The 18,721-nt window shown below is 48.8% G+C and overlaps 1 protein-coding gene across 1 annotated transcript in view; it reads left to right on the forward strand.

Moving 5' to 3' along the window:
• The first annotated feature begins 181 nt into the window (after positions 1–181).
• UAP1 (UDP-N-acetylglucosamine pyrophosphorylase 1) overlaps positions 182–18,721 on the forward strand; it is a 28,216-nt gene continuing 9,676 nt past the window's right edge. The window contains exons 1-4 of the mRNA XM_085303184.1: positions 182–978; positions 3,838–4,029; positions 4,841–4,935; positions 5,899–5,975. Of these exons, the coding sequence (XP_085159310.1) occupies positions 670–978; positions 3,838–4,029; positions 4,841–4,935; positions 5,899–5,975 (673 nt within the window). The 5' untranslated portion in view covers positions 182–669. The remainder of the gene's footprint in view (positions 979–3,837; positions 4,030–4,840; positions 4,936–5,898; positions 5,976–18,721) is intronic.

The raw sequence follows: 18,721 nt of genomic DNA on the forward strand, positions 1-18,721 counted from the left end.
AAGTGAGTGCCTTTTCTTAGCGCCCCCACTGCATGGCCCACCCCTCAGCACCTCTTCTCACCTCCACCCTTGGGTGCCCTCACGCTGGCAACCCCTGCCCCCAGCTGCTGCCCTGGGAGCCCCCATACTGGCACCCTGCAACCTCCAGCTTCCTGCTCCCCTCTCCCCAAACTGCTGGGTTTTGGCACCACTAACTCCCARCGCTCCTCATCCCTAGGGACCTGAACCCCCCTCAACATCCCTAAACTGGCACCCTCTGTCCCCTTTTTTCTCCCCATTCCCCTTCCCCCAGGGAGACCTGGCATCCCTAAGCCACCCTGCTCTGAGCGGGGCACCATTCCCTGGGCCGGGAGCCCCCAGCCCCTTGGGGATATGCAGTTTCTCAGCCCCACACGCTGGTGTGGTRCCCCCCAAACTGACACCCACAGGCAGGCAGGGCTAGAGACCCTTCCCCTTAGCTTTAGCAGAGCCTGTGGGGTGTGTTGAGACCTGCCCGCTCTCTGGAGCGCGGGGAAGCAGTGGGCATGACGTGGCTGCCGCCATGAAGTTGTTGTGTTCCCTGGCTCTGTGAATGTCGCGCCCGGGGGAACGGACGAGCTACCTCTTGCGCCTTTGGAAGAGGAGTGGTGTGAGGCGACCGCGGCCGTTGCGCGTTACCAATGCCTGGCAATGTTTCTCGTCGCAGTGACGCTGTACGGTGTGTTCACCAACCACTACTCTGCGAATGGCCCATCTCGCTGTCTCCTCCTGGAGCTGCTGGACATCAGCGTGTCAGAACTGCTGCTGCACTCCAGCAACCAGGGCTGCTCCATGTGGATGATCCAGCACTGTGCCCGAGACGTCCTCGAAGCCCTGGCTTTCCTGCACCATAAAGGCTATGTGCATGCAGATCTCAAGCCACGCAACATCCTGTGGAGCGCGGAGGAGGAGTGCTTTAAGCTCATTGACTTTGGACTTAGCTTCAAGGAGGGGAATCAGGTTTGGCACGTGCTGCTCTTGAAGCAGTTGTCTCTGTCTATGTTGAACTGCGCAGGTCTGCGCTGCTTCCAGCTCAGTGGTGCTAAGCAGATGTGCACTAGGTGGGRGGAGAGCTCGGGTCACGTGAAGTTGGCTGTAGGAAATGGGGATGGGGACTGTTTTCCAGGGATCAGATCTGAACTGGCATTCCTGTATGTGGGGGCATAGGGATCCACGTGATCAAAATAGTAGCTGAGTTTGATACTAAAGGCTTCCTGGAAGGCTGAAATGCTGTTTTGCCTTAAAACAGAAGCACATGTTCCCATTCTCCTTGCATGCCTTTCGTTCCTGTTAATGTGTTGGCCTCTGTGATACCCAGGACAATGAACTCCACAGTTAATGATACACTGAAAAAAAAAAAGTGTTTTCTCACAGCTTCCAGGAAGGTTTGCTAGTTTTTTGGTGGCTGGATGGATGGGAGTGCCCAGATCCACAGGATTTCCTTTTACCATCCCTCATCTCATGTACTAGTAATCTGGGCCTCACCAGTTAATAGCATTATCTCTGGCATTGTCTCTGTTCTCTGTAGTTTCATCCTCTCTTCAGCAGCTTCCCTTTTTAAGTCCGTATGTTCCTCTCCTGTGCAATTGTGTTGACCAAAGCTCTTGCTCCAGCAGTGAGTAGGTAGCATCTCTTCTTTACAGCCGTAGACAAGTCCTTACCTGTTCTGTTCTCTGCTTTTCCTGTTTGTTGAGCTTCCAGACCCTTTTCATACTGTCACCTTTGCTTGAGACTGATAGTCTTTTTCTTGAAGTTTGTCCTTGCCATTTTCGCTCTCTTCCATGGCCTTTGATAAAAGCAAGGGCTGCTCATCTTTCTACAGAGAACCTCGGGAGATTCTGTTGTCGGCTCGGAAGAGTTTCCTTCATCCCTCCCTTTGCCCCAGTAACAGTCTGTGAGGGGTATCAGTAAAGCTTTTTGATCAGATAGCCTCTTAGCAAATTTGCCTCTTCACTGAATGATGTGCAGTAAGGAGCCTAGTAAACAAGCTACAGTTTTTCCTTGCAGGCATTCTTCTGGGTTGTCCCTATTGCACCCTACTCATCTAGAGGCTTTAAATTCATATTTTGCAACTGGTTTACCTGKTATTGACAGCAAAACCCGCTGATCTGTGAATATTAGAGGATTGCGTGGGTAGTCTGTCTCTGAATTCTTTGGTACAGTAGCTGATTTTAATGTGTGTACTTCTTAAAAACTCTTCCATGTTGTTCTTCCATTCTCTTGTGGTTTTGGCCATACATCGTTTTGTGCTGGTAATCTGTTGCTGTCTATCAGCAAAAAACACTCTCCTGGTGCCATGTCTGCTGCTGATAGATTTATATATGTGTGTATATATATATATTTTTTTTTTTCTTTGGGCCAGTATGTTGCTAATTGCTCTATGAGTTTCCTTCCCTAAGATGATCTTGTGTTTTATTTGCTTCTACAGTTCCTTCTCCTTGGCTTTCTTGAGGCTGGATTTCCTCTGCCCAATCTCGGGAACTTCCTGGCTGGRCCGATGAGCTTTCTGACCCTGCCCCCACTGCCTTGTCTAGCAGCACACATGCATGCTTTTCTTATCTGAGTCGGACMACGTTACTTGCATTTGTGACAACTCTGCCCAGCTTTTCCTTGCATAACTTTTTCTGCTGTTACTGTTTAACAGAGCGTGGTTAGCATAGAGCAAGGTCTCAGCCATGTAGATGTCTCACAATATTTCAGATATTTCTCCCTAAATTGCTTCCTTTGCTTTGCTATAGGTTCTGCTCTCTGCTGATAGGTGGAGGGACCCTTCTGAGCCTTTTTTTTTTTTTTTTTTTTTTTTTTTTTTTTAAGGTTATGAAACACTTATGACTTTGTTCCCTGAAAGTGCCTTTTGGAAACTTTATCTTCACAGAAGTGAAAGAAACAGATAATTTTGATTTAAATGTATTCTCCTGTGCAAGGATTCTCAGTCCTGCACTTCATCCAGAAAGCAGACTCACATTACAGTGTTTTAAAACAGACCCTCCTATATTGAAAAGAACCAGTGCGCGGTTTGTCATTGGAGATTCACAAGACTCAGATGGAGCCATAGCCAATCTGATCTAGCTTTGGCTCTGAGCAGGAGGTTGGAGTGGAGATGTTCGGATGGCCCTTCCAACTACGCTTCTGTGATTCTATGATTTATCCATTTTATTTTAACCAGACAGTGTGGGGGTATTTCACTCTCTCCAGCCTCGGCAGCTAAGCAGATAATGATTGCTGCAGTGCTTCTGACTGCAAGGCAAGAGAAGAAGGAGGTGCGTGGGAAGCACCTTTGGTAATTTCCTYGTCTGAGTGTTAGATGCCTGCCTTGTTCTTAACGTTTTTTTCCAGAGAACATCAATAGTTGAATAACGGAAGCAGTTACTGATCATCACTGCTCAGGCTAAGCTGTTTGTGCTCTTGTTCAGTCAGTGTGGGAGCACATTGCAGGTATTCAGCCCTTACCCTGAAGTTTCCAGAGTGCTCCACACTTAGAGATCAATGGGCCATCTTGCAGTGAGGCTCAGTATTTATATTAGGCCTCTTTCCTCCAAGCAATGTCTTCTTCCTGAAAGACTGGATTTCAGTGGCATTCCTACTGTGCTGCTGGGAGGTGTTTCCTCTTCTAGACTGCTTTGGGTTTTTTCCTCATCAGCACAGCAGTTTAGTGAGTTGAACTACCTGTCTAACATGACTGGCTGTATAATGCTCTCTGTCAATTTAGTAACAGTATTTAGCTGACCCACTTGGAAGGACCTCTAAGCTGATCTAAGGGTGGAGTAGAAAACCTGCGTCTGGAAAGCTAACTTCTTGTTTTTCTTTCATCTTACGCAGGATGTGAAATATATTCAAACAGACGGGTATCGGGCTCCAGAGGCAGAACTGCAGAACTGCCTGGCACAGGCAGGGCTCCAGAGTGAAACGGAGTGTACCTCTGCTGTGGATCTGTGGAGTCTGGGAATTGTTTTACTGGAAATGTTCTCAGGAATGAAACTGAAACATACAGTCCAATCTCAGGAATGGAAGGTGAGTGAGAACTGCTGCTGGTGCTCATGCTTACACCAAACAAGTCCTTGTGCTTACTGTCTGTAACCTGGGTTCATGAGGTAGCACCTGGGAATTAGTGTTTCCAGGAGATTTCTCATTTCCATTGTCTCAGGATTTAAGTTTTCAGAGCCTTAAGAGACCCCCTTGCCCTGTGCAGCTGGCATGTGTGAACACTGCCTGTGTTCTTAGTGAAATTGTGGGGCTCCAGAATTCTGCGTTTTAAGCCTATGGCTGGCCAAGGCTGGTAATCTGGGTTGTGCTGATTGTACTTGGCCCAAAAGGAAGAATGATGTAGATCACTGGTGACTGCCAGCTAGGTCAGCAGCATAGTGACAGAGCAGTGATTCACTCTGTTTAGTCTAACATTAGCTCCAACTTGGGGTTTTCTCATAAGTGAATATCCTCAGAAAACAAGAGGAAAGTCCTGTTATGAATAAGGAGCCTGATTCTGTCCTATCCTCTGAATAAATTAATTTGTTTCATGCTCTCCTTCCCAATAAAAATATCTATTCAGCATCGTAATATCACAGTAAGAACAAGTGTGTCTGCACTTGAAACTCTCCCTATTTCACATAGACAAATGGGAAAACTTCATCTGATGTGATCACCTAATGGTTTAACATGTGAGGCTTGAGYGTCAGGGATATTTCACATAAGCCAGGTGCCAGGAGAAGGGGATTAGGCATCACTTTCTGACCTGGATGAGGAAGGCTCTGGTACTGTGACATTATAACAAGCTTTGCGCTAGTATTTTCTTTCCTGTCTAAGCATCACTGCTTTTTCTTTCCAGACAAACAGTTCTGCCATCATTGATCGCATTTTTGCCAGTGAAGGGGTGGTTAATTCAGCCATTCCAGCTTATCACCTCAGAGACCTTATCAAAAGGTACCTTATAACATTTAGTAAATTTCTTAATGGGGTACTCTCGTGCTCAGAAAGCTTTGTTGCTTTTGGCAACTTGGAGCCCAAACCTCATGCTCCAGTATCTATAACCTCCCTGCTACTGTACTGGTAAAAAGTGGTAGCATTAGCAGAGATGCTTCAACTCCTCTAATTTTTGGCACAACTTGGGAGTAGGCACATAGTGAATATCAGTCATAATGTTTGTTATTTGGAGTGTCGATGCTTTGCTCATTTCGTGTCTGAGTTGTATTTGGGGAAAACTGGAAAAATAACAGTACCGTGAAGATTTTCCTCCTTTAGAGGAGTGGTGTTAGAAATCGGGGGGGAAGATGCTAGTGCTTTTCCACTGCTGTCACGATTCAAATATGCTGTGTGCAGCTCCCAACTGAGAGGTCTGTAGAGGGGTTTGTTGTCGCTGTCCCAGCGACTCAGCGGTCTGTTGGAAGCTGCAGAGAGGAAAGGAAGACCAAACTCAGCAGAGAAGGCATCTAGAGCCACTGGTATTTAAAGCTGAATTGAGGAAGTTCTCAGGAAAGTACTGGCCTATTACCTGCTTTGAATCCTATTTCCAAAAAGGTTTGGGAGCTCATAGTGTCATTACTTTCAAGAGACTGTGCATGCGTGTCTGAGACATAGGTCGAAYGTTCTGAACAGGTGGAGCTGGAACATGTGCCTTCTGTAAACTTATGGGTGAGCAACTTCCATAACTTGGTGTTGAAGGGCATCTGGAAGGAAAACCCACTGCATTGTGTACACAGAACACTTCAAAGGAGTCCTGCTTCTGTGCTTGTAGCTCAGAATGAAAGATTTGCTTCTGACTGTTCTCCTTGTATCATAAGCACCTTGAAGATAGGCAATTTTGCTGTACTGGCTTCCAGACTGATTTGAATTTGCAGATTTGTAGTTGTCCCRTGTAAGTGCATAAGGGTGTCTCTTCTCTTGCAGCATGCTTCATTGTGACCAAGGAAAGCGAGCCTCTGCTGAGAAGGCTTTATGCAGCCCATTCTTCAGTATTCCCTTTGGTAAGCCATGCGTGTGATCCCTGATCACGGCTTTCTCAGCATGTGCTGCAGGCAGCGCTGGGGTGCAGTTAGACTGTGGTGTTTTGGGTTCTGGTCTCTTTGCTGCTTGCTTGTCCTTTGTGACCCTTGCCAGCCTTGCTGCGGTAATATTTTAAGTGCTCTCAGTGCTGTCCTGTCCCTCTAGCCATGTGGGCTGTCACTCTCCTTGGTTGCACTCTCAGTGAATTCTGTTCAGATCAAACTGAACCAGAGTGTATTGACAACACCATTCAGCTGAGGAAGACAGAAATGGCAAAAGTACTTAGCCAATACTGTGACTATTGATGTACTTTTAGGGTAGGCTGATGGCTTTTCTTTAGCTAAGTTTCCTGTCTCAGAAGCCAGGAATGTGACCAACTAAGGCAGTCTCTGATGGAGGCATTTGCTGCTGCCTTCACTTTGACTGGCTCAGCAATGCCAGATTCTCACAGGGCTGGAGGCCATTTTGGGGTGTGGCAGAGCGGGGAGTGCGGCAAAGCGCGGGGTACAAGCCTGATTTTTGCAGTGACTTGAAGGTTGGGGCATGCCTCTTCTGGTGTCAACGTGGCGAGTCAAACACAGTTCCTCTGTCACTGACATCTCTTTGATCTGTCATTTCCTCATCAGTTGAGGAAGATGATGGTGTTTCCCTGAGTCTTTCCACCTGGGTGGGTGTTTGGTTGTCTGCAAAAGATGGGCTGGGACCACCTTCCTTAGGCTCATGGCCCTCCTGGTTTTCTGTTTCATAGAATCGGTAAGGTTGGAAGGGACCTCTGGAGGTCATCTAGTCCAACCTCCCCACTCAGCAGGGTCACCTAGAGCATGGTAGACAGGGTTGCATCCAGGCAGGCCTTGAAGATCTCCAGAGAAGGAGACTCCACAACCTCTCTGGGCAACYTGKTCCAGTGCTCCGTCACTCTCACAGGGAAGACATTCCCCCTCACGGTCAGGCAGAACTTCCTGTGCTTCAATTTCTGCCCATTGCCTCTTGTCCTGTCACACGGGACAACTGAAAAGAGTTTGTCCCCGTCCCCTTGACACCCTCCCTTCAGGTACTTGTACGCATTGATCAGATCCCCCCCTCAGTCTTCTTTTCCCCAGGCTGAAGAGGCCCAGCTCTCGCAGCCGTTCCTCGTAGGGCAGGTGCTCCAGCCCTCTGATCATCTTTGTAGCCCTACGCTGGACTCTCTCCAGTAGCTCCATGTCTCTGTCGTACTGGGGAGCCCAGTACTGGACGCAGTATTCGAGATGAGGCCTCCCCAGGGYTGAGTAGAGGGGCAGGATTACCTCCCTCCAACATTTTCATACTTTCTTGTAATACAGTATTTAAGGCAGTTGCTGCACATTGATGATATAAACTAGCAGCAGAAGCTTTGAGTAGACGTTGAATAGTAGTTCTATCTTTGCTCCAACTCAACCTTGCAAACAAAAAGTCAAACACTATTTGCCTGCAGACCCTTCTTTCCAATATATACTCACAAAAAAAGAAAAAAAAACAACRCGCARCACAGTGCAATGTATAGTTTCAGTAAACAAAACCAATCTGTCTATTCAGATTCTGAATTGGCTCTTGCATTGTCTGTCAAGTTCTAATATTAAAATTGCAGAAAAATAAGTTACATTTATGCTCTAAAACTAAACATCCATTTCTTATTTCTTCAGTAACATTCTCCAGAGCTTGTCTGCTTTCAAGAATACCACTGAAGAGCTCTTCTGCTGCATAAATCAGTGCTTAGGGTATCCAGCTTCCAGCTGTACTAGGGTTCTCCCTTGAATCTCAGCTATGCTTTTCATAAGTTGCTTGATGAACCTTGCAGTGAAGGTTAGCTTTTTTCTTTCCTGAAGCTGCATCAAGATGTTGACATTCCTGTTTATTAGGGAAAGGTAACAAACTCATCCCTGTTTTCTTCTGCARGGAAACTTCTCCTGCACCTCAGAAACTGGGACTGTTGTAATCAAAGCCACCTTCCATGAACCTTGCAACCAATATTGCTTTAGAGCAGAGGGGATAGTATATTGCTCTCTGGTCTAGTTTTAAACACACAGCCCTTGAACTGTACCTGTTTGTACTAGGAAGCCGCTTCTGTGGTTGGTGTGGCAACTTTATACAGCAGCTTCAGTTTTTCTTAGTTACTGGTTCTCTTTTTTGCCAAAGTTGTGCTGTCAGCTTGTCTGCACACAGAAGCATTTACTGTTTCTTTCCTAGGAAGTTGGAAAATTATCTCTGTCATTACCTTTCGCTTGGACACAGTTTAGAATGAGAACAGCTGAGAATGGCTCTCCTTGCCATTTACTGCCAAATCTTGGCTCTCCAGATCATCAACTTATTTCCTGAGCTGCTTGCAGGCTGCAGCCCTTTGTGTTGTGAGTGTGGTTGATACCACTAGGAACTTTTGGGTAGGAGCAGAGACACAGGGCAGAAGTACCTCCTAGGACAGAAGGGAATTGCAGGAAATGTATTTCTCACTTGGCTGCAGGAAGCACAACTAGATTTGAGTATTAGGGGGTTGTTTATATCCCTTCCTTGAAAAAGGACATATGAAATGAAGACAGACTTATGCACTTTAATGGAAGGGGCCCCTTATAAGATTGAGGCCAGTTACGTGTTCTTTCAATCCTCTGTTCTTATATTGTTTCTCGATTGCCAGCAGTCCTGTGAAAGAATGGTCACAAGGGTTTGCTTGCAGCTGGAACGTGCCTGTTTATCTGAATGTGGCACTTCTCCCCGAAGAGCTGGCTCTGAGCCCTGTCTGGCATAGTCTAGACTGATAAGACCCTTCGTCCTCCCAGCTTTTCATAAGGAGTCTTCCATGTTGCACAGAAGGAGGTTTATAACGCGTGTGCTTCCCTACCATCTCCTTTTGCACTGTGAAAACCACATGTTTTGTCTGAGCCTGGTAGAGAGGTCAGCTCTTCGATACAGTGCTTAGCTGGAAAAGTATTTCCAAGGAAGTAATCACCCTGTATCTTTACAGAGCTAATCAGAYGGCTCAAACTGGAGACATTTCTTCCCTTCTCTTCCCCCTGTCTGAAATGATCTTCAGGGAGTATGTGGCATTATTCGGTTATTTTTCTTTTTTGAAAAGTGTCAAGAGCTCGACCAAGGAAAAGGGTTACTTGGCCCTGTGCACAGTAGTTAGCTGTTCCATGGAGTTAAAATATCTCCATTGACTTTTTTACTTTCCCTCCTGGAAAGTAAAGACTCCTCCTGGAGTCTTGTCCCTGAAGCTGGATTTGGGAGTGCAGATTGCATGTGTTTGCCTTGAAGGAGTGCATGAGCACCAGCTCTCAAGCAGAACTGTCAAATACAAGAACCGTAAGGTACTGGTATTGTGTTCTGCTATTGTAGCTTACAGATGCCATTAAAAATGCATTAACACTTTTCAAGTACTGTAAGCCAGCCTCCTAGATCTTAAATTCAGGACTGGCCTGCTGGTCCCTTTTGAGAACATGGAATCAAGCTTTTGTCTTTTAAGAAGTTACACTACCTACCCTTGCTACTTTGGGTTTCTAGAAGTCCTGTGTCTTCTCTCACGAGAAGTTATTCTTGTACTTTGGCACTAATCTGCTCTCCTTGACTGTTTCTTAGTTCCATAGTASGATGCATGCAACGCTACTCCAAGTTGTCTGTGAGCTGCCCGTTTCCTAGGGCCAGAGGACCCATGGCGGCAGGCTTTATTTCTGCTCCCGGAAAGTTGTTCACAGGCTCACTGCTCATCTGCCTCCCTCTGGTGGCCATACTCTATTCTATACTACTGTATTATTTAAGAAGTTAAATTATTTTCCCTTTTTTTCTCTCCCAAGATTACGTGATAGTCTTTGAAACAGTGGGTTGCAGCTGAATTTTTGGAGGGGTCTCCTGTTTTATGTGGTATTTAGGGAACAATTAGGACACATCCTAGAGAGAGCTGAGGCTTGTGCCTTAGTGCAGCTTAAGAACTGGAGACATGGAATCTGGTYAGCCTGTTTTCAGCTTGTGTGGTACCACAGAGTGGGAATCCTGCAGTAAAAGGAGAAACAAGTTGCAGAGTAGTTCTCCTTTCATCTCCTCACATCCCCATATATAAGGGGTAGGTTGCTCAACTATCTTATCCCTTGATAGATGCATCAACTTCTAAATCTGAGCGAAGCAGCCGTAATTCCAGTCTTAATTGCTGCTAGCTTTGTAGCTGTGAAGGCATTTTCAGGTGCTGGCCTCAGTATTACTGCATAGTGCACTAATTCTTCTGGGAGAGTTTCAGTGCACAGTTGGAGGCAGGGTGGATAAAAGCTGTAAACACAAGTAATAGCAATACTGCACTGCAAAGAACAGTTAGAGCTTGTGTATGATAAAATCACATATTGCATCTTCTCCCTGTTTTATTGCTCCTTTGGACTATGATTCCTTTTTTTTTCTTCTCTAACTTTGTGGGTGTCAAAACAGCTCCCCATATTGAAGATCTGGTGATGCTCCCAACGCCTGTGCTGAGGCTGCTAAATATTCTAAGTGATGCTTCTCTACAGAGCGAAGAAGAATACGAAGGTTGGTGTATGCCATGCAATTCTCATATAGCAATGTTGTCTCAAATTATTTTATTTGGATTTGGGGATGTCAGAGCAAGTGAAGGAGCATTTAGCAGGTGTAAGAAGAGCAAGCAAGGAGCTTCTCTGCTGAGCTGGGTGGAATGTGCCAACAGAGGATAGACTGGGACTAAAAGGTTGAGATATGAAGCAGAGTTTGTAGTGAATCCCTGGGGGAATCCAAATTAAAAAAAAAATCTTAGATTTTTCTTCTTTGGTTAAATGCCCACAGACCTCCTTATTTGTTTGTGGCTCTGAACTTCTGCTAGACATGGCCAGGACCCTGTAGAGCCCAACAGCAGGAATCCTCGGAAGTTTGCTAATTAACTTATCCAAGGTCTCGACAAAGAACTAAAATAACTTGTTTGAATTCTTGAACTGTAGCAAAACTATAAGTGATATGCAGCAAGCACGTTTGTGGAACTTGCATTTCTACTTGCTCTCAAATCCAAGTAAGTGGCAGAAGCTACAGAGCTTACTCTGGGGATGAGAGTCTAAAAGTCTAAGTTCTGCTCATACAAAGAAGGGTTTGTGGCAGCTACTTTGGTTCCCCTTCTCCAAGTGCCATGACAGAAAAAAATGCTAACAAATCTTAGATGTTTTAGCTGCTAGAAGGCCAATGTTTGTGTGTGTGCAAGGAAGGCACTGGCCATGTGCTCCAAGCCCCATTCTCAGAGGGATTCACTGCCCTGCAGATCTGTGTTCCCAGGCCTCAGTTTGGATACTTTGTCTTGTGRTTTGGCTGTTAAGCAGTGTCAGTTTCTCTGTGCCATTTCTGGCTTATTTATCTTAAACTGGGAGCAAAAATAATGTATGTTGACTAAAGGTTGTTGATGATCTGGCCTTTGTTTCCTTCTTAACTCATCCCAGTTTGCAAAGTGAAAGAACCAGCTCTTTCTTTTCTCAGATATCCTGGAAGACATAAGAGAGGAGTGTCAGAAATATGGTCCGGTGGTTTCCTTGCTTATTCCAAAAGAGAATCCTGGTAAAGGCCAAGTAAGTGAACGGAGGGAAGAGGCTGTGGATTCCCATATACACTCCAGATGCCCCAGCACTGCTTCTCTCCTTAAATCTCACGGATGATGAAAGTGCTAAAAATAGCTGCTTACCTTGAGAGACAGCACAGGTTCYTTTCTGCATACATAAGGTTCCCTAACCTGGAAGGACCCTGCACAGCCTTAGAAGAAGAGCTGGGGTATGAGAGAGAAGAGGACAAAGCAATGGGTGGGAGAGGAAATGTTGAGGATGTAAAGCATCATTGTGCTTTATCCCATAYGTGACCCCTAGAAATGGTGAACAGGAGGTGAAATTCCAGTTCAGAGGCACAGATGCTTCCTTTGTAGCACCACGGCTCTGTGCTCAACCAAAGGTGAAGGGAAAAGATTTGACTGGGAACTGTTTCCCCAAAGCAGTGGGCACTGCAGAAGTGGAGGGAGCGGACGGTGTGGTGCAGTGGGAGTGCTGTTTCTCTTCTCTCTCTCTTTCAGGTCTTTGTTGAATATGCAAATGCTGGTGATTCCAAAGCTGCCCAAAAAATGCTGACTGGCAAGATTTTTGATGGCAAGTTTGTTGTGGCTACATTTTACCCACTGAGTGCCTATAAGAGAGGATATCTGTACCAAAACTTGCTGTAGGCAGTAGCAACAATCAGGAGAGTTGTCTTGCTCCTCTTCCTCACGTCATGTTTTACAGTTGAATGTACAAAGAGCTTCCTAGCCCTGCTTTTAAGTCATCTGTAAAGGAGAGATGCAAAAGACTGAAACGGGCTTTGAAATCTTTACTGCTGCTTTGTGATGTGCAGAGGAGGCCTGGATGGCTTTAAGCGTGTGCTTGTGTGTGTGTTGTGCTTGCTTGTTTACATTAGATGTGTGGCTTTGCCTGCCCTTAGCAGGTGYTCAGGTGACCAGAGTAGTGACTATGGAAGTCTTGGGAGGCAGAGCAGATCTTGAAAAGCATCTTTTAAGTGATTGAATTGAGACCATTTCACAATTTGGCCCTAGCAATTGTCTTTGTTTGGGGAAGGAATTTCTTTGTTAAACTTTCAACCTACCCTGTAATATCTGTGCTCCCCTCCAATGGGGAGGAGAAGGAAGGCTTCCCTGGCTTTTTGGGTGTCTGTGGTAAAAAAGCAGAAGCACCATCCTCTCTAAGGTAGATTGGGAAGACAGACTTTGAGTCTTCACGTCACAGAGCAGAGRGAGGCAGTGAAATGAGATCTGCCCGGCCTACAGAGTTACCCTGTCACTGACTCGACCTGAGAAGAGCCATACATCTTACCTGGCGCAGGTGCCCTGCTGGGCTTGTGGAGTGAGGTGTGGGTGAAGCTGCCTGCAGTGAGCTGAGCTTGCTTTTGTGGGGGTAGGCAGGAGCTGAGCAGTTGTGGATAAATGTCTTCAGAGCAGTGCCAGTCTCAGTCCCAAAAGAAGCTGTAGCACTTTGTAGCCTGAAGTGATGTGAAACCTCTGTCATATGGAATCATCTTCCTTAGCTTGTAGCCTGTGCTGGCACTGATGCTCTGAACTCTGATGCCAAATCATCTGTAATATTTAAGTGTCTTTAGGTGATATTTTTGAAAAGAGTGCTAGAGCACGCGGTATTCTTCGTGTCTCCAGCAGGACTCCTGTCCTGCAAGTCTTCTAAGAGAGAGAAAATACTTGTCCRTTGTAGGTTCCGTGCTTGGCTTTTGTGATGTGTGTTTTGGTTTTGCATTAACCTGTTAAAATTGTTGTAGATGAGAAGCACTGACACTTTTGGTCCTTCATAGGTTACACAAAGGGCCGGAGGCAATCTGAGATCCTGTATGGAAAGGGCTTGGTCGCTAATCTGACTTGACCGGCCAGAGTAATGTCATGGACAACAGCCCCATGCTTTTGGGGGAAAGAAGCTGGGTGAGCTCTGTCACTGCTCTCCCTGCTCATGRGGTTTTCCTGCAGGGGCAGAGGGTCGCTAACACAGCAGCCAGCATGGCTCAGCGGCTGTGCTTCCCAGGGCTGTGCAAACCCGTCTGCCCAGCTGAGCCCCTCCCTGCAGGGGCTGAGCAACCCGCTCCTGGGGGGCGCAATGCGGAACAGCCTTATGCAGAGGGGGAAGAGCGTATCTCGGCTTGAAGGCATGGCACCAGTTCTGGTGATGAGGAGAGCTCTCCAGTCAGAAGCCCTCACGAATTCCTTTTTTCCAGCTGAAATACCTGGGGGTAGCTGCCCGAACTGTCTCTGAGCCTCCCTGGAGCTGATTTACCTTGCAGTTAACATTCTGCACCCTGCTGCTGCTGCTGGACTTGCTGGAATCCTGCACTTAACGTTCCTCTTGATTCTTGCTCTGTGCACATGTGTGCAGTGCGTCAGAACAGATGTCTGCAGCATTTCGYGAGTCTGAGTTCCTCTCTGTCCTGGGCTGGAGTCCTGTTTACTTTTCCCAAACTTCCCCAGGAAGGACCAAAATTTTTTTTTTTTCTGTTGCTGTGAGGTGGTAAATTTTCCAGGAAAAAAATTCTCACAATGAGTTTTTAAGGTATGATTTGCTGATTGGACTCTTTCCAGAATGATGGTACTTTGGTGTACATTGCTCTACAGCAGCCTTACGTAGATGGGGTGTGTGATTCATTTGCTTTTAATTTGGCTGTTCTTGCTGTGAAGCACTACTAGTGCCTGGAAGGAACTGGATGATTAGTCAGATGAGGTTTTTCTTTTTTTGTGTGGAAAAGCAGTGTTTAAATTGTTTTAAGTATTCTAAATATTGGTAAATATTGACAGCTTCCTCATCACCGAGTTGCTGCTGTCTCTGGCAGGCTGAGCCACAGATAAAAGCACTTAGGCTCAGAAATCTGCGTGTTAAATGCTGTCATGTTAGCAACATTAAACAGGCTGCATGCATGCATGTCAGCTGGCAGAAGAAGACCCAAGAGCTCCTGCCAAGCTGAGCGTCAGCCTGTGCGGGAATGCAGCGAGCTCCCCTGGGTGCAGGGCGTGAGCTCGGAGAGGTCTGTCACTGTAGAGTGGTATGTGAGCAGAGAGATGGCATCGTGCCGGGATGCAAATGCAAAACATCACCTCCTTGGATGCGTTTCTCTTGGACTGCGAGCTGGTCTCTCTCTCCTTTCAAATATATCTCCTTTTAAGTCAGAATTGTGCTTTGGATTTGCAGCTAAAGATAAGAGCCATACCAGGATTAACCTTTAGGCACTAGCTAGAGCCTGCTGCTGCAGCGTGGTGGAGCTGTTCCACCAAAGAGTTTTGTTTAGCAAATTTAATATGAATTAAATCAACCTGCGAGGTGCAAGCTGTTGTCACCAGCTTTTTTGGATGCTCAGTGAGCAGGCCTGAGCTCCGAGTCAAACAAAGACCCAAAGCTGCTGTTGACTTTTTTGTTGTTTTGTTGTTGTTTTTATTTTATTTCTTCTCCTCTTTCTCCTGGCAAAAGTTAAAGATGTTGATCTGTGTCCTGTCACTGGCTTCAGTCCCTTGCTGTGAGGGTACCGGAAGCCCCAGAAACTCCTAAGAATTGGAAGCATTTTATCATCTTCCCACACCATCTGCCTTCAAAGCCTTTTCTATCAAGCTGGAGCTCACTGTAGTGTAACAGTGAGATATTGGYGGCTGTGGTGTAGCTCCAGACCTGCTAAAACCTCTGCTGTTACCTCTAGATTGTATCTAACGCATGCATGGTGATTAGGCTGGATGCACATGTCCTCAATTGTGCCTGGATAGGCCTGGCTTGCTTTGTTTCCAAAATACTATGTGCTACCGGTACAGAAGTCTTGGGGTTTTCCACTTTGCTTGCTGGKTTTCTTGGTCTGTGCTGGCATGGCTTCCCTCCAAAAGCCACCCTTCTCCAGAACTACTTAAAGCAGCATTAAAATGCTGCTCGGCTCGGGCCCTGAGGGTGGCTGTACTCCTGGGGCTGCTGACCCGTGTCCTTGGCGAGCACAGTCAGTGTGGCAGTGGCAGATGTCTTTCCCRGCGCAGTAGCACTCAATCCTGCCGGCAAGTTCACCCGCAGGCTGCATCTGGCTGGTTATTTGCATCTGAATCCGCCAGTATGTTCCTGATGTGGCCTTGGGGATTTGACCTTCCTGCAGTGCAGTATCTTGAGAGGACACAGGAGTTGGGTGCGAATGCCACCCTGGCCTAGCAGCTGTGGTGGTGTGGGGGGTGCGTTCAGACCCGGCTGCACCYAGGGGCCGGTGTTCATCATCAGCATAGTGCCCATCGGAGCTCGTGTGAAGATCAGCAGGCTGCCTTTAAGGGAGACAGCTGGTTTAGGGAGGAAAGGGATGAAAGATCAAACTGCTGCATATGGCAAGATTTTTGTACAGTGTCTCTACATGGGGTTTTCCTCAGCTCTGAAAGCTGAGAGCAGACCCTTACCCAGCCAAAGGTGGGAAGAAACCCACGTGCCCCTCCCTGAGCATCTCTGTGTTCACAGGGCACAGAAACCACACTAGAGGTGGCAGTGCTGGTGGCTTAGTTCTTGTGTATCTTCTAATGTTGTCATTATAAGCTTAGCACCCATTAAATACAGGTATTAATGTAACACTGGCCTCCCACCTGCACGAGGGGAGCAAGTACGTGAGAAGCGCAGTGGGCACCTCAGCCCTCCTCAAAGGGGCACCAGTGGCTCAGAGACCTAAAGCCACTGTGTGGCAGCAAGGCARTGTCACCTCTCTGCCCAAGGCCCAGCCTCCCCGGCACTGCCAGAGGGCAGAGGAACCAAGGGGTAACTGCCCTAGCACGGCCAGGGCGAGCGGGGCTGCGGCCTCTGCGCAGCGGGACGCTGGTGGTCCCCGGGCTGCCTTCCCGGTACGAGCGTGCGCGGGGCAGGCTCTGCCTGCGGAGCTGCTGCTGCTGGTGGTGACGAACGTGATGCAGAGATCTCCGAGGGGCTGCTGCGGCCCACGCCGGGCTTCCGGGGCTGCCCCCTAAATGTTTGCTTGTCACACGAATTGTGATGCTGAGGCTTGCTCTTAGTGCTGCTTGCGGATGTGTTGAGGAGCGCGGTGGTGCCGGGTGGCCGCTTGGCCCCTGCGGTATGGCCTTTTGAGGGCAGGCTTTTTGGCACTGAAGATGCAGCATTAGGAGAGTCCCACAGTTGGCACCTTGGAGMGTGTGTGTGAATGGGGAAAACGCTGGAGCTTAACTATTTTACCTATTTATTGTTTGGGTCTGAAAGATTTTTCATTAAAAATAATATCATGGTCAGTTGAAGAATGGCTGCCCCGGAGGCAAGTCAATTTGCACTTGCTCCGGTGGCGCGGTTCCTGTGGCTGTGCTGACAGCTTTGACCCCGCGCCTGTTAGTACTACGTGGTGGTGCTTGGAGGCTGGTGGGATGAAGGGCCCCTCTCGGGGTGCATGGCCCAAGCCACCTTGGGGGAGCTTTCTGGCGTTTTGCTGTTAATGACGCTGAGCGTAACAACGTGCTGCCAAAAGCTTTCGTTGGCTGCCTTCTGGCTGGGCTTAGATGTCTTTTCTCGGCAGCAGGCTCCTGCCCTGGCTCACTCTGTGCTACGCCCTGCTGACGGATGCCCCATGGCTCAGTCTGAACGCTTCTCCTGTGCCAGGCGCCGCCTTTTTAGACTAACGCCACTGATGCTGTGTGTGTGGGAGCAATGAGAAAGAGGAGTTCTTTGCACTTCCTCCTATTTATTACATGCAAGGAGAGTAACTGTTTTTTAAATCACTGGCTGAAGCACAAGTCAGTTCTAATCTTAATTTTATTCTCACTGGACTCCAGCCTCCTAACAAAGCGTAAGCACTGCGTTTTACTTCAGCTGTCCTTGCAGAGTGTTCAGTATACTTCCCTTTGCCGTGCCCGGTCCTGTAAACATGTGCCTCTGTTCAGATTAGCTGTAAACTGTTGTATCTTGTCATGCACCATTGCTGAGCAGATGTGTGCCTGATACAGATGATTAATAAAGGATGCTTCAATATAAAGCGGTTGCTCCTCCAGCCTTTGTGGGACCATTGGTGAGATGCTGTGTGCCTAAACTGTCACCCTGTGCGAGGGCATCTGCGTGTGGGAAGGGGAGGCTTGGGAGACACCCTGAGGGTGACACGGGTACGAATCAGACACGGTGACTCTGGGATCTGGCGTTTGAGTTTTCTTTGGTCAGTTTTTCCAGACCTTCCACTTACCCCRTCAGGTGAACACGAGTGCAGAAGCGTGGCCTTGAAGAAACGCGGGCTTTCCCGTCYGCACCACCTCCTCCCGGCATCCTCCATGAGGAGGCTTCAGCCATCCCACCTCGGGACTGTGAGAAGATGCCGGTGCGTGCTATAGCACTGCTTGCTTCTGCTCTGAAGTAGCRCCTGGGTTCCTCCGGCACTTGCTCYGTTACAATGGTTAAGCGATATAATCGGGACAAGCAGCCTCGCTGCTCCTGGGGGCTGTTCCAGGCTTGGGTCGCGAGGAGCGAGGCTGCTCAGCCCTCCGCTTGGCCGGGAGTGCTGGTGGGTGCTGCACAACTTCTGCACCCGCCCCGACTGCGGGAGCAAGGCAAGGACGCGGGTGGGGGCGAGGCAGCGGCTGGGCGAGCAGCCGGCGGCCTCTAATCCGAGGGTGAAGGATCCGCGAGGGGCACCGCAGAGTGGGCTGCGGCCCCTGCACCGTGCTAGCACCCCGCCCGCTCTTTCTGCAGTCCTCGGCCCCCCCGGCCTCCCGTGGGAGGTGCCGGCCTCCTGCCSGGGCCTGGGGGAGGCACTGGAGGGCCTGGGGCTCCCTGGAGGCGCCGCGCGTGTCTGACGTGGCCCCGGCGCAGCTGCGAGCGGGTGGGACTCTTACGGGAAAAGCCCTTCCCGGCCCGAGCCGCGGGCGGCCCCTCGCGTGGGCCGCGGCCCGGCTCCACTCGCGGGGGCGGGGGGCGGGGCCTGCCGCGGGGGGGCGGGGCCTGCCGCGGGGGGCGGGGCCGGTGCTCCCGCAGCCACCGCCTCTGCCGTTCGGGGGCCCGAGCTGACGTGGCGGGCGTTGCCATGGCGCTCGCTGCTGCTCTTTCCCCCCGCCCTCGGAGCGGGCGCTCTCATTGGCCGCGCCGCGGGGGGCTGCCACGTGCCCCCCGCGCGGATTGGACTGGCGGCGGCGCTCACGCAGCCGCGGCCGCGGCGCTCCGCCCTCTTCAGGGGCCCGGCGCAGCCAGTGAGGGCGCGGGCCGCGCCGCCGCCGCCTCCCATTGGC

This window comes from Rhea americana, unplaced genomic scaffold (assembly GCF_003343005.1).
Source record: "Rhea americana isolate MKP2758 unplaced genomic scaffold, rheAme1 scaffold_198, whole genome shotgun sequence".
Classification (NCBI taxonomy): Eukaryota; Metazoa; Chordata; class Aves; order Rheiformes; family Rheidae; genus Rhea; species Rhea americana.